Source organism: Macaca nemestrina, chromosome 8 (genome assembly GCF_043159975.1).
Source record: "Macaca nemestrina isolate mMacNem1 chromosome 8, mMacNem.hap1, whole genome shotgun sequence".
Lineage (NCBI taxonomy): Eukaryota > Metazoa > Chordata > Mammalia > Primates > Cercopithecidae > Macaca > Macaca nemestrina.
This window is the reverse complement of record NC_092132.1, coordinates 73,974,665-73,993,909: the sequence shown is the minus strand read 5'-3', so window position 1 is coordinate 73,993,909 and position 19,245 is coordinate 73,974,665. Positions and strand designations below refer to the sequence as shown.

At 34.7% G+C, this 19,245-nt stretch overlaps 1 protein-coding gene across 12 annotated transcripts in view; it reads right to left on the bottom strand.

Moving 5' to 3' along the window:
* Positions 1-19,245, bottom strand: part of LOC105483597 (EYA transcriptional coactivator and phosphatase 1) — a 336,783-nt gene that overhangs the window by 147,910 nt on the left and 169,628 nt on the right. For 7 of the 12 annotated variants that reach the window (XM_071068120.1, XM_011744520.2, XM_011744523.2 and 4 more), the window contains 2 exons: positions 12,835-12,884; positions 11,155-11,282 (listed from right to left, as the gene is read on the bottom strand). In XM_071068120.1, coding sequence (XP_070924221.1) covers positions 11,155-11,282; positions 12,835-12,884 — 178 coding nt within the window. Of the gene's footprint in view, positions 1-11,154; positions 11,283-12,834; positions 12,885-18,032; positions 18,582-19,245 lie in introns of those variants that run through there. The other 5 variants (XM_011744534.2, XM_011744538.2, XM_011744533.2 and 2 more) reach the window with 5 other exon arrangements.

Here is a 19,245-nt window from a genome sequence, read left to right as displayed (position 1 = left end):
AATTGGATCACAAGCACTCTACCTTCATGAAAGTATTAATCCATTCATGGACTAATGGGTTCATGGATTAATGGTTTATCAGGAGAGGGAAACTGGTGGCTTTATAAGAAGAGGAAGAGGAACCTGAGCTAGCATGTTAGCATGCTCCATGCCCTCCCCATGTGACACTGTGCCACCTTGGAACTCTATATACAGAGAGTCCTCACTAGCAAGAAGGCCCTCACCAGATGCAGGCCCTTGACCTTGGACTTAGCCTTCATAACTGTAAGAAATAAATTCCTTTTCTTTATAAATTACCTTGTTTCGAGTATTCTATTATAAGCAACAGAAAACAAAATAGTACAATTGGATATAACTAAAATGACCCAATTGGCATAAATCATCTTTCACACAAGAGCAGTACCATACACCTCTTTATATTTCTTCTAGAATCTGGCAGAGTTTATTTGTATACAGTAAAAAATAAATAAATACTAGATTCCATTTTTCTCCAATATTATGCTAGAAAATTTATCATACAGACAGGAAAGTTGGAAGAATTACACAGTGAACACCTATAGATGTATCACCTGGACTCTACAATTAGCATGTTACTATATTTACTTTTCTATATCTATCCTTCAAAAAACTATCTTATTTTTAATATATTTTAAAGGAAGTTGCAGATATAATATACTTCCCCTAAACACTTCAGCATTCATATCATTAACTAGAGTTCATATTTTTGACTTTTTAAAGTAAAATTTTTATATAATCAAATGCACAAATCTTAAATGTGCCATTCCATGACTTTCAACAGATACATATTATATTTAGAAAGCAAAGTGAGATCAAAACATTTTTAGCTTATTATAATAATGGAAGCATGGCACAACAGTATGAAAAGATTGTACCAATAAAAAATACAGACAGCAATACAACATTCTCAATTTATGGCACAGGCAATATTAAAGTAGACTTTTAGAATGGATGAGTAATAATTTCAAATGTAGTTTATATTTATTGAGCACCTACTATATGCCATGCATTTTGCTAAGCACTTTACAAGCAATAGGTTGTTTGCTCCTCATGGCAACTTTATGAGATATTTATTATTAATGTGTAATTTCATAGATGAGGAAACTGCAGCTTAAAGATGTTAAATAGTCCATGATCACACAGTTTCATGTTTCTTTAATTGCCGTATCTTTTGTAAATCAGCCAAAAAGCCCAGTGTTTTCTGAATATGGGTTTATCATCCTTAATCATTCCTTTGATAGAGATCTGGACAATCAGTGAATGGTACAGCAATAAGAAGGTCCAAGAATACCAGGGCACTGAATAAAAGTGTATCAGTGTATGTTGCAAATTAGCGGGTGGTAAAATAAATCAGTGCATGAAGATTGGAAGCAGATGAGCTGGCTCAGACTCACAACCTCAACCGTATCAATGTGGGAAAATGGCTTACTTGCCTAAAAGGTAATCAATCTACTAAATATACATCTCAGATCATGTTTCTTCCCATCCTTCACCAACTCACAGGAGCACCCAGACATAAACCCTACCCACATTGAGTATTAATTGAACAAGTAATTACTAAGTACCTCAAGTACTGCAAATACCTGCAAAGGCCGTGCTTGATATGCAGGATCCCAAAGGAGGAGAATATATCCTTTCCTCACCTGGAGACATTACAGTAGCCAGTCCCAGAAGATATATTTCTTTTTAAAAATATAACATTATTTAATAATAGCTGCTATGTTTTGAGCATATAGTAGATACCAGGAACTACACTTAGTATTTTGGATAGATTAACTGTCATGCACCTGTGATGAAGGGGCAATGCCATTCTACAGCAAAGAAGGCAGAGGCTCAGAAGTAATAGATAATAATAGCCAGTGGACATTGAGCATTTTCTAGGAGCCAGACTCTGTTCTAAGCACTTTACCAACTCATCTAACAGTTGTACCAACACTACAGGCAAGCAGTATCATCACCTTCATTTTACGGACCAGGAAGCAGAGGCATAGAGCAGTTAAGTAAGTATTCGTCATCACACTTCGTAACTAATAAGTGGCAGAGCTTCAAACAGACGCAGGCAGCCTTCAGGACTCTTTCTATGCTCCCTGCTCTGTCCTCAACAGGCATGTGTTAGTTGCCGTGAATAAAAAGCAGAATTGTGATTGTGATTTTTTAGTTCAGTTAAGTCTGACTACAAAACTGCTCTCACAAGCATGCAATTCTTCCTATATTTCTAATATTACTCATTTTCCACGTTACTCTCTTTAAGGCAAGTATCAGATATGTTCAGAAAAAGATAATAATATGCAAATAAGCACATGATTTCAGATAAAATGCCTTCATTTCTTCTCACCTAGGGTCCCTTCTTAATGCCCACTACCCCTTGAATACAGTTTCAAAATACTACCTAAGTGCATTTCTAAAACACAAACCCAATCATACCACTTTCTGACTCACAAGCCTTCAGCTCCCACAGCTCCTGTACAGTTGAATCCAAATTCTTGAACTTCATATCTTGAGCCCTTCATCATCATCTTTGGCATCTAAGCTCCATCTCTGTGCATGCTTCTCATCTTACACACACACACACACACACACACACGCACACATGCGCACGCGCACACGCACATACACTCTTCTGCCATTCAGAATGTCTTTGTCACAGCTATGAAGCTCAAGCTCTCTCTTTCTTCCTGGCATGGCACTCAGTATTCTCCTACCTCTCCTTCAGGACTCAGGTTAAGCATCACCAGTGTGCGTCCCCACAATCCACAATCACTTCAGTGAGGATTAGATGTCCTCCTCCTCTGCAGAATATAGTCCTTATCTTAAAGTATGGTGGTAAATCACATTAAATAGCGAACTCCTCCTTGGCTAGAATGGAGTTTGGTATATTTCTAGATAGAATCACTTAATAAATATTTCTCAAATTAACAATGTAATTGTGGATATATAGTACAGATACACTACATATATACACACATATACACACACACATATATACATAGACACTTTTATTTTTTTACTTCAGTGAATACATATATATATATATATATCCTTCTTCCTGCAATTTTTCCCCACCTTCAAAATGTTTACTTCCAATTATTCCTTTACCATCTTACCATCTACACACCAACCCTAAGTGTATTAACTGCCTTATCCTTATATCATTCAGTTGTTTCTTGGAACAGTTGTATGTGGAAGTTGCTTCATCACTATTAATATACTAACAGTTGAAGTTTCTATTTATGAAGCAGTTATTTACTACGGGTCAAAAGCAAGTCAGTCACTATAGATCAAATTCACAACCTGCAACAATGTTGACTGTGAATGTTCTGCGGATGGACAGCCCATAGCAACTATATGAACTGTCTGTGAAATGATCAATTTCAAAAATTTAAAAAACAGGCTCTAGATACTTATTGAATAGTTAATACATTGTAAACAAACTTAATGAATGCTCTTCTCTTATAATCATTCATGTACATTATATGCTTAGTAATATGAGGCATTCATTTAACAATTTTTTTTATTTGACTTTATTGCCAATCCTCCCGTTAGATGCTAAGGACACTAGAGTGAACACATGTGTCCCCGCTTCGAGAAACTTAGAAAACTCTTCTAGGTGAAGCACACATATAAATGAATGTTGCATATCTTTCATCTTGGCCACAATCTTAGATAAGGTAACATAAACACTTCTTAGGGAAGATAAACTATTTCAGCAAGAACTCAGCTTTTTGGCTAGTAACCTAAGCAGTGCTATTGGGGAGTCCATGTTTTAAAGTGTAAAGAATATAGCTTTGAAATCAGCCTGTTAGGCCTTTGCATCTCTTCCGCAACACAGTTAATACACTGTAAACACAGACTAGTCACTTAAACTCTTTAAAATGAGGTGCCTAAAAGTTACCCTAAAGATTGTTTTGAGGATAAACGTAGGTAGAGGGCATATGATGTACTCAAAAACTTAGTCAATGTAGTTCATATTCTTTATTGTTGACAAAAAGGATTCTTTCCACTTAAAATGCCCTATTAGTAATAAATACAATGATAAAATGGGTAAGGATTATAGATTTTGATTCATGTTACAATGTTAAGAAACAGTTCCTAATTTGTATTATGAGGAGTACATAAACATACCTCTTTGGAATGTGTTTGGTAGAGTCTGTCTACCATTTTTTGGTATAATGGGATACTGGAGGCATGCAAAAACAAAACAAAACAAAACAAAACTCAAAATCTGTAAAACTAGCAAATTACCATGAACATAATCATAATAAGCTCTCACTTACAAATTGTGTGTCCTAAAAATTAACACAAACCCTTGATAACCTTATGAAGACTTGCTTTCTCTCTACTACAGTATAAGCAATATTTGACAGTCACTGACATATGACAGATAATTTTTTTCCTACCCAAAGCAAAAGTGGAAAATTTGTAATATGTATGTATTTTTTTCTACTGTATTGTATGCTTAGAGTGAAAGAGAGGAGAATGAATTACTCTTGACCCTTACTCCAAGTTAGCAAGGTGAGAAGAAATGTAACAGACCCCACTTTATTTATATACTGCTCACACCAAGGCATCCTTGGATATCATAAGAAATCAGGGCTTACTTAAAAGCAGGGAATCTGTCACCAAAGGCATATGAATTTGCCCAAATACTACCATTCACAAAATGTTCACATATCTCCCGGGAGGGAACCAGAGGTTTCTCCCAGAATATTGGATGTTCTCAGGGAGATATATTTCTGCTCATACCAAAGTTCTGGCCCAGGCAGCACAGAGATGCCACAGAACTGTGATTCTCTATATTATTAGCAACTGGAAGTAGGGAAAAGTTGTCTACATCTAGACCTTAGTTATCAGGAAGCCTCACTCTAGAAACCCTGAGCCTAGTTGCAGGCAATCAGCACTGGAGTTCCTATTCTTATTATGAAAGATACAGTTAGCTGCAGGTGAGAGGCTAGAGCCTATCTGCCACCCTACAAGGCTCACACGTGCCACCCCTCTATTCCTCTGATTTTACCTCTTTTACTCCCAGCCATTCTCTCTCCTCCAGCCACACTGGGCTCCTTGCTGATCCTAGAACATCCCAAGCATGTTCTCAACTCTCAGATTTGGTCATTACTACTCCAATGGAGCCCCAACAAATGCCAACAGTGTTGTTTGGCTGGTATAATTTGGTTCTCAAAGTCAAGAAAAGTGTGACCAAATTTACCACCTACTTAGAAATATTTTCTGAGGTAGAAAACATTTACTCTGAGCAGTAGCAAAACTGCAACCAGTTTTTAAATTTCACAGTAACACTGCCCCAAACCAAATGTGCATATGATAATGACCATTATAATGAAAAGCAGAGATGATTTCCCATCTCCATTTGATCTCAGAGAGGCTTAACAGGCAGACAGTTGATGAAATTATAATTAAGTCTAAAGCTTTGAAAACAAGAAACAATCCCCCAAAGTTAACCTAATGATGCAATACAACGTGCACGTGGACCACAAGAAGGAATCTCACACACTCACGCACATCAGAACTTCAAGACCGGACTGTAACCACCCTGAAGAGTCATCCTTATAACGAAGTCCTTGTCATCAAAGCCTCTGCCACTGGTTCTTGCACAGCGCTGCTGTTTGCTAGGGAATGGCATCATCCAGCCATGAAGGCACCAGTGTGGCAATGAAAGCACCAATGTTTAGTAAAACGTATTAGAAAAGGCATTTGTAGATGATGCAAATCACATATTCTCTCCAGAGAATAATATGATGATTAAAAACCCAGGCTCTGGACTCAGAACTTAATTCAAGTACCCGCTCACATGCCAGTGGTACCAATTACAAGCCATGTGCCTTTAAACTTGGTGTTTAAGTCTTGGATTTTTTTGGTTCATAAAATGGGAATCACACTGTAGAAGTGACTTAATTATATATGGCATAGCAGTTAATAAATACTGAGCACTTATAAGTTCCAATTATGCTGCAAATTTTATGTTACATCCTCACAGAAAGCCTGATGTAAGTTCTGTTATTATCCCCATTTTACAGATGAGAAAATAGCCACCCAGAGGCTGACTTGTCTGAGTTCACACAGCCAGCAAATAGTGAAGCTGGAATTCAAGCCCAGACTCTTAGCTATTTTGCTGACAATGTTTTTAAATTTGTTTTCTAAAGATTAATAAAGCAAAACATAGAAAATAGTCATCACAGTGACTAATAGGTTATTCATAAATATTAGCCAGCATTATTATAATTAATTAGCAACAGACATGTGAAAATTATTCCTATATATACAACATAGGAAAATATTAAATCCTAACAAATTATTTGTTCATTCTTTCATGGCTTTTATTTAAGAACAATTTATAAGAGGCCAATTCTGTGGTTACAGACAAACTAAAAATGTCATTTAGAAACTCTTTTATTCACAATGTCCCTTAATCTTCCAGAAACTAAATCCTGTGCAGAATGTAAACAATAATAAAGTTATATTACCATGTTTCTATTGACAACAGAATATTTAACCACAAATATATAAACATAGACTATAAAATACAGCCTCAAACCATAATTTTATACACATCTGCCCCAGTTTAGACATTTCTTGTAAATCAGATTTCTTAAAAATAATCTAGTTGGATAGCATTATATTTTACTAAATTAAAATTACAGCGAGAAAACAAATCCAGATAATTTACTAGTGTTCTAAGTTTTGTAAAAATGATAAAAACAGCTTAAAATGATTCTGATAATGTATAAAACTGAACCTATCAGCCTAAAATATGTAATACACAGTAAATTTTAAACGGAGAAAATTTAGCTACCTAATTCGAGATTGTATCTGTTATCACCTAGGAAATCTGATATACCAATTCAAAATTACTATTTGAATTACCATCAGAATTCCTGAAACCCTATGTGCAGTGAAGATTCCAATTGCATCTGGTTTTACGTCATCTAAAGACAAATCTATCCCTTTCAAGACAAGTTTAAGCTTCTTCTTGAGTTTGAGTCTAAGTTTACAATAGAGAAAACTCAGAATTAGAGCTCAGATTTTTGCTTGCTCACACTTTTTTTTTGGCCTTCCTCACTCCTTACTCCAAGACAACCAAAAATAAACACTCAAACCAGCAATATATGAACTGACCAATCTTAAGCTCCCATGGACTTAAGACAACCAGCGAAAACAAAGATGGAAAGAATCACTGCTTTGCAAACAAGGCCTTAATTACGTACGTAAATAAAAATCCTTTTAGGGCCACAGCCCTGAGTCCTTCGAAGGAACCTTTCCCAACTACTTCTCATGCTTAACACAAATATCAACACAAAGCCTTTACCATGTAAAGGCTTGCACAGATTCCCAAACATTACAAATCCTCTCAGATTTGATGATCATCTAATAGAAGTATCACCAAGAAGCCTATTTCTTAAAAGCTATACTTTAACAATATAATACATGGAACAGAATTTTTGTTCCATCTTGGCCTCCAATTGCATTTGGTTTTACGTCACCTAAAGACAAATCTATCTGTTTCAAGACAAGTTTTTCAGACTAACTGTCCAAAGGAAGAGGGAAAACAGTTGAAAGACAGGCCATGGTTGGTGTTTTCACAACCATCCATTAGTGTCTGCTAGGTCAAGCTTGAGTTAATAGTAACAAAAATATGCATTAATTCATTTGGAAACATATCACTTCTTACAGTGCTTTCCTCATTGCAAGTCAAGCGTTCATTTATGCTACTATTTTCTATTTTTACCTGTTTATATTTTTATATTGCAAAGATGTATAAACTGGGTGAAACCAACCAATAGTTAACTTCAACAGTAACAATTCACAGAGGGGTTGGAAGGATGTATAAAAATGTGAATAGTTGAAAGTTTTGAAATATGAAACAAACAACTATTATAACTGAAGAACATTTCATGTAGGAAATAAAAAAGCACAGTACTTGAGGCTGTAGCTCAGTGTCTTTCTGTCTTTATCCCTTAGATGAACCATGAAAATAGGCACTAGCCTATGAGTACAGAACCTACAAACATTGAGTCTTAGGATAATTTGGCAGCAGACTTAAGAAGAAACTTAATATTCTCTGCCTTTCCATTCCATTCCCTTCTTGTTTGTTCTTCAGATGAAGTTATGGTTTTTGATACAGGAGATTTTCTTGTTTTCTTAGCCTCATTATAGGAACAAGTGGTGGCAGGAAATAAAAAAAATCTCTGAGTGAAAAAAGACAACCTATATAAATGCAGGCAAAGCCAGCAACTGTGTAAACTAAATGGAAGTTCCATTGACCTAATTAATTTCTATAGGGCTGAGATGATTTTCAGTCGGACTGCAGAGAAGTCACTTAAATATAAATCATGGCATATGTAGCTGAAAATGTTCATTGTAGAGTTAGGGGAGGTGATTGACATTTTAAAGACTCTTAAATTGTAATGAATTTCTTGATTTCATTCCTTTAATTCATCAGTAAACACTGCTGTTTTCAAACTAAATAAGATTTCAAAGAAGAAATAGGAAAATCTATAAAGACTATACGCCAGAGAAGTTTGCCAGACATTAATGAATTCGCTAATTTTAAGCTTAACTCCTCTAGTGGTGACAGAGAGGAATGAAATAGATATACTATGAGACATATAAGTAGCATGATAAACTGATTCACACACTTAATTAAAAACCTAGAACTTTCCAATATTGTTTGTATCTAAACAGACATGTAACATCAATCATGAGGGAACTTTGGGTCCATATTTTCAAACTGACTACTAAAATAAAACAATATGTCAGGAGATTGAGAAACTTCATTTATTTTCATTTATATCGATACCTTCTAACTTCACTTTCTAACCACCACAACGCTTGTAAAGTACATTAATGAAGATTACCTGAAACAGGGTGAGATGAGTAATTGTGTATTTGTCTGAAGTCAAGTCTAAAAAAATTCATTTCCAAGACATAAAACAATTACGTTTAAGATAAAGAATAAATTCTGTGTATTTTCCAGTTTGGTTGAGGAGATCCCATAATTACCTAACATGTTTTAATAGTTTGAACTTATTTTAGTTATGCAAAAATCTAATAAAATGCGATATTCCTAAATATGAATGTGATATCAAGCTATAAAAAGTAAATATTCAGAAATACGTTATTTCTCCACATGTGCTTAGAAAACAAACCACACATCACTCACATAAAGCTATCTAAGGGGAACCCTAAACACACACTCTGTTTCAGTACTGCGTGGTTCTTATTTTGTAGGAGAGAACTTGCCAATAAAATGTTGAGAAAATGAAAACGTATTAGTCCTATTCATTTCTTCATATACAAAAAAAATTAACTACCAGTATCTCATAATTGCTCTTCCATATATGTACCGGTATATTCTATTGAGCAAAATATTTTAACATACTTAGTCTTCCTTATTTTTAAGTTAATTTGAATGACTGTCTTATCTGGACTTCACAATGATGGAAATGCCTGTTAAAGGTCACCTATGGGCCTTCTGCAGCTCCTGTCAGTGGCCGCCCTCACGCTGACTCTCGCATGAGGCCTGCCGGCGCAGGGACCTGCCGCGGTCTGGGTGACTACATCCACACCCAGTCTGCACTCTGCAGTAGGCATGCTTTACCTGAAGCCAAAGCCCAAAAGGAGAGGAAACAGGACTGCTTGCTTTTATTTTATTTGCTCTATAAAATCCACTTACACACTAGAACTACTTTCCTATAAATAATTTAAATTTCTCTCTGATTGCCTATCAAAATGGGAAGAAAAAAGTTTCAGATGAAAAGGCACCTCATGCAGAGATTAATTTTCTGCTACATCAGCAAAGTTTCAATTTTTGATAGTACCCATTTTTCATAAACACTTGAAATGAATGTATTTATGCTAAAAGAAAAATGCAGAATATTTACACATTCAAAGAATCACTGCTGGAATAAAAATCAAAGCATCTCATATCAGAAACAACTGATTTTATATTTTTCCTATTACTAAAAATTACATAACATTATAAGTTTTAAAAGCCTTCACTAACACATACTGGAATATCACATCAAAAAAGACAATAATTTTACAGCAGTTAGCTTTTTAAAAAAAAAATTGTGTAATGAAAGATCACCATGGTGACTGGGAAATGATGGTTAAGAGTTTTGCATATGGATGGAATTCTGGAATATTCTAACATAGATAATTTATCGAACTTCTAGTGAAAGGTATGCTCTGAGTCATCAAGGTCCTGAGGCTTAGTAATGAATAAATAAGCAAAATATTATCTATGAAGAAATAATTTTTCAATAGACTATAGTAGAAATAAATATAATGCAATATGTAATGTATCTTTCCATATGTTGAAGTTGTAAAAATATGCATAGTACCTAAATGACTGCATAACAGGTAGCAACAATACATATAACCTTATATGTTTAATCTTAAGTATACATGGATCAAAGTAGGTATTTCTACTTATATAAAATTTATATAAATATTCATATATATTAATTACACAGAAATAATTGTAATTGTTCTACATTTAAAGTATGCTATTTAATCTTTAAGTAAATAAATTGTGTGTATATCACCTAAATGATGTTGTATACGCCATAAACAATACTTTTTTTACTTATTTATATTTTCATAGCCGAAGCCATAAGAACACTAGGCACACAAATTATTTCATTGATATTTAGAAACAATCCAGTCCAATGTTTACATTTAAACAAATTCGGCTATATTTAACAACAAAAGGGAAAATAAAATAAAGGAAATAATACCAAGTTTTAATTGATCATACAACAAAACAACACAAATTGATATTGCAGTGTGGACATGATCAATAAGAAGATAAAACACGCTCAAAGGTTAAAAATGTCATGCACACAAATACGTATAATATACATGTGTATATATGTATATGCATTTGGCGAAACAAAACCAATCTATGCAATGTTACAATAACCTGGAAACATGAAATCCTAACAATGAATACGGATTAGTAAGTCACATTATCACCTAAAGAGGAAATATAACAGTAGTTTTACGAATTTGACAACTGAAATCATATTAATGATTTCAATTAATAACAAACCAACTAATAACAAAGCATATATTGATGAAGAAACAAGGTGCAAAGTAAACAATGAGAAGGCAGACACTCACCTTCGGTGCCATTGGGAGTCATGGAATTACTATTTATATGAGAGTTATCGAGTTTGGGGCCACTGGGGGATTCACTACTACCACTCAGACGGCTATGCGGGCTGGTTAGATCCTGCATTTCCATAGACCTAAAGACAAGAAGCCTTCCGTTTGACAGATGTACCAAATTCATAACACCACTATTTAATGCGCTAATGACTTGACACCTGCTTTGAAACACACTCGCACAAAAGTCCCATTGTATCTATTTCTTAGACTCAAAATAATTCATCTCACATTTTGACTTCAGGCATCCCTTCATCATATGTACTATCAAAAGATGACACTTGCTTTACCTATCCAGCCAGTCACACGAAGTTTTTAAAATTTCATTTTTTCTCTTACACAGTTCATCAAGTCACAAGGTCTAATGTGAGACAATGACACCTATTATACTTTTCAAAGAAAAAATACAGTCATCTTTTTCTTTTTATATTAAAAAGGACCAAAGGCATTACTTTTCTAAAAGAAAAGGCAACTATGTAAAGAAGTAAAATAGAAATAGATCACTTTTCTGGGGAATCTGTTTCATCTAATAAATTAGCACCAGGTACTCCCTTATAATTTACCACCCAATTGTAATTTAATGGGTCTCCAAACCAAATAAAACACTTGAAACCTATAGTCTAGTGACAGGGAATGAGATAGTCCTGATGCATGTGTTTACTCTGGCAAACTACTTAATTGTTCCTCTGTTTCCCTTGAAACAAATGCAGCATTAAAACATTATGATGTCGGCTCACTTGTTTGCTTTGTGGATTACATACAGCGTGCCCAATTGAAAAGGGATAAGGCCAACATACAGTGGGTCCCTGCAAGCATTAGCACTTGGAATACCTCAGCTGTCACTTACTCTGGGAAATAACAACAATTCTACTTCAGTGCTATAATTTTGCAATTTTACCATATAAAACCAGTTAAATGCCCCCTGAAAGTTCTTAGACTCTGCAGTTACTTATTCTATAATGGGTACAAAAGCCACTACTCATGTTCACAATTTCAGAACTATACATTTATATTGAATACCCTATTAGTGAAGAGAGAATTTATTTAAAGTCACTAAAAACACACTTAGATACCATTATTTTCTTACAGCCAATTTCTTAAAAGTTTAGGGCCCATTTACTTTATTTTATACTTCGTATGTTTTTCTAAGAAAAAAGATGGAAGTTTAATGTTTACATATATAAAGTTAATACTATTTGCTCCTCACCCTATCAAGTCAATAAAAGCTACAGTCATTTTAATTTAGAGGTTGCACTTACATTGACTATGGGTATCAGTTTTTAAAACAGTTTAACATGAACCATTTTACTTCTAAAGTGAGCTTTGACTTCCACAAATATTCTGAATTCAAACTAGAAATGGTCTAAAATCCAATTGTTCTCTCCTGATTCTCATTACACATTCACAGTTTTCCTAACACTAGAAACTATAGCCCATAATTATTTTCAAACCGAGGTTCCTATTCCCTTTCTACATACTTAAAATGTTTTACAAGCGCATACACACAAACTGTTAAGTAATTTCCAACAGAGGCTGTTGCTATTAATAGAAATAATTAAGAAACACTAGACAAAAATAGATACGGGTCACAGAAAGGTAATCTCCAAAAATGTCAAATATCAACAATATCCTTACCTGCAACTTGAGGAAACAGCAACATCTGAACTGGCTTGAGATGTTTGCACCTGTGATCAGGGGTAAAAAAATTAGAAGCTGTTGTTACTCTGCTTCAGTGTCAGCTCTTAATTATACAGAACACATGGTTGAGAACGACAATGCTCTCTTTTAACCAAAAGAGAAAAAGGAGGATACTGCAGCAGTGAAAGGCATATTGTCTTTAAGTTGAGGTCTCAACTGTTGTTTCCTCCTGCAGGTCTATCCTCCTCCTCCCCTTGTCAGGGGGGGAAGGCAGCCAAATGACGTGATAGTGATTCATCACTGGCCTATGACAGCTGCAAACGGGATTACCCCTCCCCCAATCAACATGCAAAGCAGCCTTGCCCAGGCAGCTTGGAAAAGGTGCTTGGAAAAAAAATAGCGATTGACAAAATGAGCATGTTTAACAGCAATAGTTCAAGCAGTAATCCTCCAGCATCCTCAGAAGATCTTTCATCTTCTGTTATCACCAGCTGAAATAGAGCTCCCGCCCACCCCTTTGACTCCTGACAGTTTCTTATCCTTATCATAATGGTTTGCTCCTACATTTAATATTTGTCATTTAACATTCACTAAAACAGCTTCTGGGCAACTTTCAGACAATGCTGGACTAACTATAGATGGCAAAGGCAAGTTTTCATACCCAAAGTCACTCCACTGAACAATGTACTCATTTACCCTCGCCAATTTAAAATTCAATGAGTTCTTATTCAGTTCTGCCCAGTAAACTAGAAAATGTAGTTAGCATTTTTGGTGGATTTTCCATCTTTTAAACCGAGAAAGAAAATGGAAAGTTTAATAATCAGTTCACCATCTTAGTCAGCTTACATTTTAGTCTTTTTTCTAGACGAATCTGTACTTCAGGACTTCACTGAACAACTTAACTAATGTGCAGGCTTTGACAGTCACTGCCTGTCTTCCAGAAGCAGCTCAAACTGCCAGCAGGTGATAAAGCTCAGGTAAGGCCAGACTGCTGGCTTGTAGGCTCAGGCTAACGCCTCAGTAGGAGAGCATTCTGCAAAACGTTTAAAAATGGCTCAGAATTCCAAATCTTTGATGTGCATTTTCATTCAACCTGAACTGACATCAATTAGGGTTACAGAACAAAGATGAGAACTGAAGCATCTCAAATGGCATTACAGTTATCCAACCAAACGTCTTCTGTTAAGTCCTGTTATTTTTTAATTATGATTTATGAAATAAGAAATACTACCTTTCCAGCAAGAATAAAGCATCTTTAAAGTCTAACTGTCTTGGTATAATGTTACATAAAATTTCTAGGTATATGTTTCTACAATACATGCAGGATGAAAAACAATTTTTAAAGGATGCTTGAGTACAAGATACATATTAAATTTCAATGCCTACAGATGTGTCATTCCATGATAACAGCCTTCTGCAATTTTTGTTAAAATTAATGTTCTCACACAAGTTTAAGTGGTTTCCTTTAGAAACTCCAGCAATATACCTCAAGGATAAATTTCCTTTTTCTTTTTTTTTTTTCCTCCACTTTTATGCACCTGGAATAAATTATAGGTGAGAACTAACTTAGTTTTAAGAACTCTCCTGGCTTAATTATGTGAAAGAGTATTTAAAGCATTCTTTCTGTTAAATGTTAAAGTGCATTTCCATTTTAACATTAGCTGGAAAGTACAATGTTGGAAATATAATTCTAGTTTCAGTATATACTTTGAAAATTTGGTTAGATTTATATTTGTGCTTTAACCAATCATATTTAAATTTCAAAGTCAAACTGCTGTTAATAAAGAAAAAATGAACTTCAAAACAAGAATTATTCTACCACATTTCACTGCAAAAATGCATTTTCACTACAACTCATTTCTTTTACGCTGGTTCAACTAGACTCTACTGTATTTTCATACTCTACAACTTTTGAAAGTCCATACGCATGATCTACATTTCATTAAGTATACTTCAGATATATTCTTTTGTGTCTCAAGGATTATTTAAACCATGTGTTGTGTGTTACTGTATTTAAAAATGACTCTTTAATCAAAATAACTTTAAAACAACTAATCCTCACTTAGGCTGGTCAGCTGAATCCACATCGTGGTCCAGGAAAAATAAATCTACTCTCAAGAATGCGAATGCAGACAACAATTAGACACAGATGTGAGCAAAATTAGTTACAGTTTACAAAATGCTACACTTCACATGCTTTTAGTTTTTTATGTGTAGTACAAGATTACAGTGCAGAAGGAAACATAGTCTTATAATGACTTATCTAAAAAGAACACCTATTTCTGATTGCTGTTGATTTCCTCTCATGTTTGATAATATCTCTGGAAGTTTCTGTGTTGCAAAGGTCTAAAACCACAATGTGTTTTGAAAATAATTAGGGATATTTCCATTCAAAAGAGAAAAATATTGTTTTATTGTTTGTAGAAAAGTGATGTGAGGCATTCAGTAAGTTCACATTTTCTGCTTTACACCCATAAACTTAGTATGTTTCTTGTCTTCCCCTAATCTGGTATTTTTAATTCAAATACTTCTATGAGTGCAAAAATATTTCCCGTAACATAACAAATGGTTATCTTATATTACAATCAAGTCATTTCACTTTAATGCTTTTTAAAACTCATTGTATAGGATACTCATAGTCGCATATTGACAGAGTTGTGAAAATACAAATAGCAACAAGCAGAACTTCTTAGAATTCAAATTCAAGAATCCTAAACTAGTAACTTTGACTTCTGATTAGTTAATGAGGTCTTTTAAGTTTGCCTTTTTTCTAATTAAATTTATAATTCTTCACAGATGTAACTTTTGTTGATGTTCAATTTGTCTCTCTCATTTTGTTAAACCTCACATAGTACTTCGCCAATCCATTGAATAGCCACATTAAATCTGTTAATACCATGCTCTTCAACCCCAGAAATTATTTCCAGAAGGCAAACTTGCTTTGAGAGATCATCAAACAAGACTTAAGGTACACATTTTATCACATTTTCCCTACCACAGAGCTCAGGATGCAGAGCAAAATTCATGACTTTTGCACTGTTTATTATACTTTGCTAAATTACAAATCAAAAGCATCTGACAGAAGATCATGCGTGAAGCCAAAAAGTTAATAATGTTCTGTGAAAAGTAAACTGTAAATGGAAAGGGATTCTAAATCTCAGCAGCACAGAGCAAATAAAATGTAGGTACTTGTCTAAATTATGGGTTTTCCATAGGCTTTTTTTTGCTTGCTAGAAGCAATTTTTATAAAATGACTATAATTTAAAACTTTTTTTTCAAACTGAAAAGAAATTTTCAAAGTGAAAGTACTGAGCTTATCTAAATAAATAGAGTTGGCAGGCAAGCTAGTTTTGTCCAACCACAGATCAACCTGAGTACTCCAAATTTGAAAGACAATGGCAATTTTCTCATCAGAATGTATTTTATATATATAAAAAAATTTCCTTAGCCATAAATCTGTGTTTTAAGCAGGGTATATTCTTGCTAAAATTTCTCCTCAATCGATATCTCCAACTATGGCATCAGTGTTGTAATGAAAACTTAAATTTTAAAAATAAAACCCTAAACCTAAAATTGAAATGAAGTTCTAGGGAGATGTAGATGTTTTTTAAATGTTAACACTGTATTTCCTTCTTTATCAAAGACTCCAATAAAATAAATGCTTTACTACTACTGCTGATTATTTTAATGTAGTATACTACATTACTTTTTGCAATGCGTCGTTTAAAGAAAATGACAAAATAGAGTCCGCATGAAAAAACAAATAAGTATTTAAACCACATGGATGCTACCTATAGCTTTAAAGGATTGTTTTCAATATCAATTTATTTAAAATGCTGAATGAAATACTTTTGATATTTGATTAAACAAGTGGTTTTATTCTAGCTGCAAGTCTTTTTCTTCTTTACAATGTATTCTTATTCGATTTTCACAAATGGAAATTTTCTTCTGAGAAAATCATTTATCATGTCTATGAAACTCACACAGCAGTGGACTTCCATTTGGCCCTCTAAAACTGAACAGTGGCTCAATTAGGCTTCTATGTCTGTCACCGCAAAGAATGTTCAAAGATTGAAAATCCATGACTGCTTGCTCACTTACTGAACACTCTGGGCCTTGGGAGAACTCAAGCATGGAGAACGTCAAATATCAAATATTTGATAATGCAAAAGCATGACTATACATGTGTGTATGTCCTTAGACCCCAGACTTGGCGGGGGCAGGGAAGACTCACGCAAGCATAAAATAAAACCTACTTTGAAAGACACATTATAAAAACAATCTCAAACCTATAAAACTACACTATGTGCTTACTATCAACTTTTTGTACCCCTTGCCATTTTAAGAAATAAAACATAAAAACGTTTGTCTAAATTCAATGACAGCTCTGAATTTATTGAATTCTTGCAAATGCTATGCTTAAATGTGTTCAAAAACTCCTCCCAAGAAATATAAACCCATGAGTCATTAACAATTCATATACTGATTTTGAATGGCAAATATTTTAAATGATAATTCAAAAGTTTACAGATCTTGTTTTTAACTTCAAGGTCCAGTCAAGCCTTACAAAGTGTCAATAAGATAAAAATATATTAATTGGGTAAATATTTGTTATATCACCTTTTGAAGATAAGTTTAATATAACGTTTAATTCATTTATTGAAGCAAAAAGATTTTCTTCCTTAAAAAGTGCTATCAATTTAACGTTATCTGTTGTCCTTTCAAATGTTAAATGCTTCATTTTTTCATATCAAATTAAAGTGTGTAAGAAAAGTTATTTATGTATTGCAATAAACATATATGTACCGCTTTATTCAATATCACACAAATATATTTGAGATTTGTGCAGCAATTCAGAAAAGAGATATGAAGTCATCTCCCTACAAGAATATGGTCCTGCATTATATTTATTTATCTAGAGCATAACAAAAGTAATTGTTAACAATTAATTTGTAATTCTCTCTTAATGATCCTAATCGCTCATAATTTGAAGGTTGAGAATTCTACTTCTAGGATGAAGCCCTGTGGCTCATAAAGTACTAGGTACAAAGTGTCATAATTTTCCCCATGCCATAATGTTTTTCTTTGAAAACAAATCAAAACAATAATAAAAGCGCTCCTGTTAGCCTGGGCTTTGCCCACAGGACAGCTGTTGTCAGTCACTACAATTTTTCAAACAGTCAGCTTGTACTTACAGCGCTTACATCTGCTGCATCCACCAGTTTAATGTGTTCCTTCGAATTTTCTGGGTTAGCAAACCTCCATTCCTGACATAGTTTTGCTCCTGGATTGGGACGCGCGAGGGCTCTCAGGCGCTCTGGTGCAGCCGCCGCGCTTCTGGGAGCGGAGCGCCTCTGCAGGGGAAAGCTCGGCGCAGGGGGCAGGCGCCTGGCCGCTGCCGCAGGCTCGGGCTGCCGAGCGACTGAGCGAAAACGCGTTCCCCAGGAAGAAACCCGCCACAGTGGACGGCAACAGGAAGGCTTAAAGTCGGAAGTGGCACTGGAGAGTTTCTACCTCGCCCCAAACTCGGAGCCATCAGCTCCCACCGTTCTGTTTGGTAACAGCTTTGCGCCCTGCGCTCCTTCCCCACCAAACAGCAGCCGCAGATAGCATCTGAGAACCCTAGACAAAGAAACAGCAGAATCTCATCCCTCGATTTGTTTGCGCAGCCTTGTAGGTCTGCCCATGGAGCCTCGGGGCTTTTTTTTTTCTTCTTCTTCTTCTTTTTTTTTTTTTTTTTTTTTGGTTTTTGCAACGCAAACCACAGCTATTCTCTTGTCCTAACCTTATTGGTTTAAATGCAACAATTGAAAGGATCACTGCTCTGTCTGACTCAACCTTGCTGCTTTAAAAAAAAAAAAAAAAAAAATTATTATGTAAATGAACGCGCCCCACGCTATCTGAATAAACAGCTGTGTGAGAATAACTTCTCTGAGACACGGTCAACACACACGCGTCCTCTTGCAACAGTAGTTACCAATTAAGATCTTTGGGGAGTAGTTACACGTTATCTTTTACACTTTTCCTAAACTTTTTTCAGGCCCTGAAACTTAGGGAATCCACTACTTTTCAGAATTTATTTCCCAAGTAACGTACCTACTACTGAAACAGGTCTGGGGGAAATAAAAAAACTAGAATGGCCATTTCCCTTCAAGTAGAAAGCGAAAAAGCAAACGTGCAAGCTATTATCAGTTTAATAATGAAAGCCTGAAGGATGAATCCTAAATGATTTCTAGAATGGCAAGTCTTCGGTGAATAATTCCTTGGATATGAACCAGATAATGTTTCAGTGGTAATATTTTAAAATGATTTTTGGAAAAGCTTCATGTTATCTAGAACTCTTTCTTTACAGTTTATTCTTTAAAAAAATTCTTACCTCAGAATCTATGCATGACAGTGTATAACACT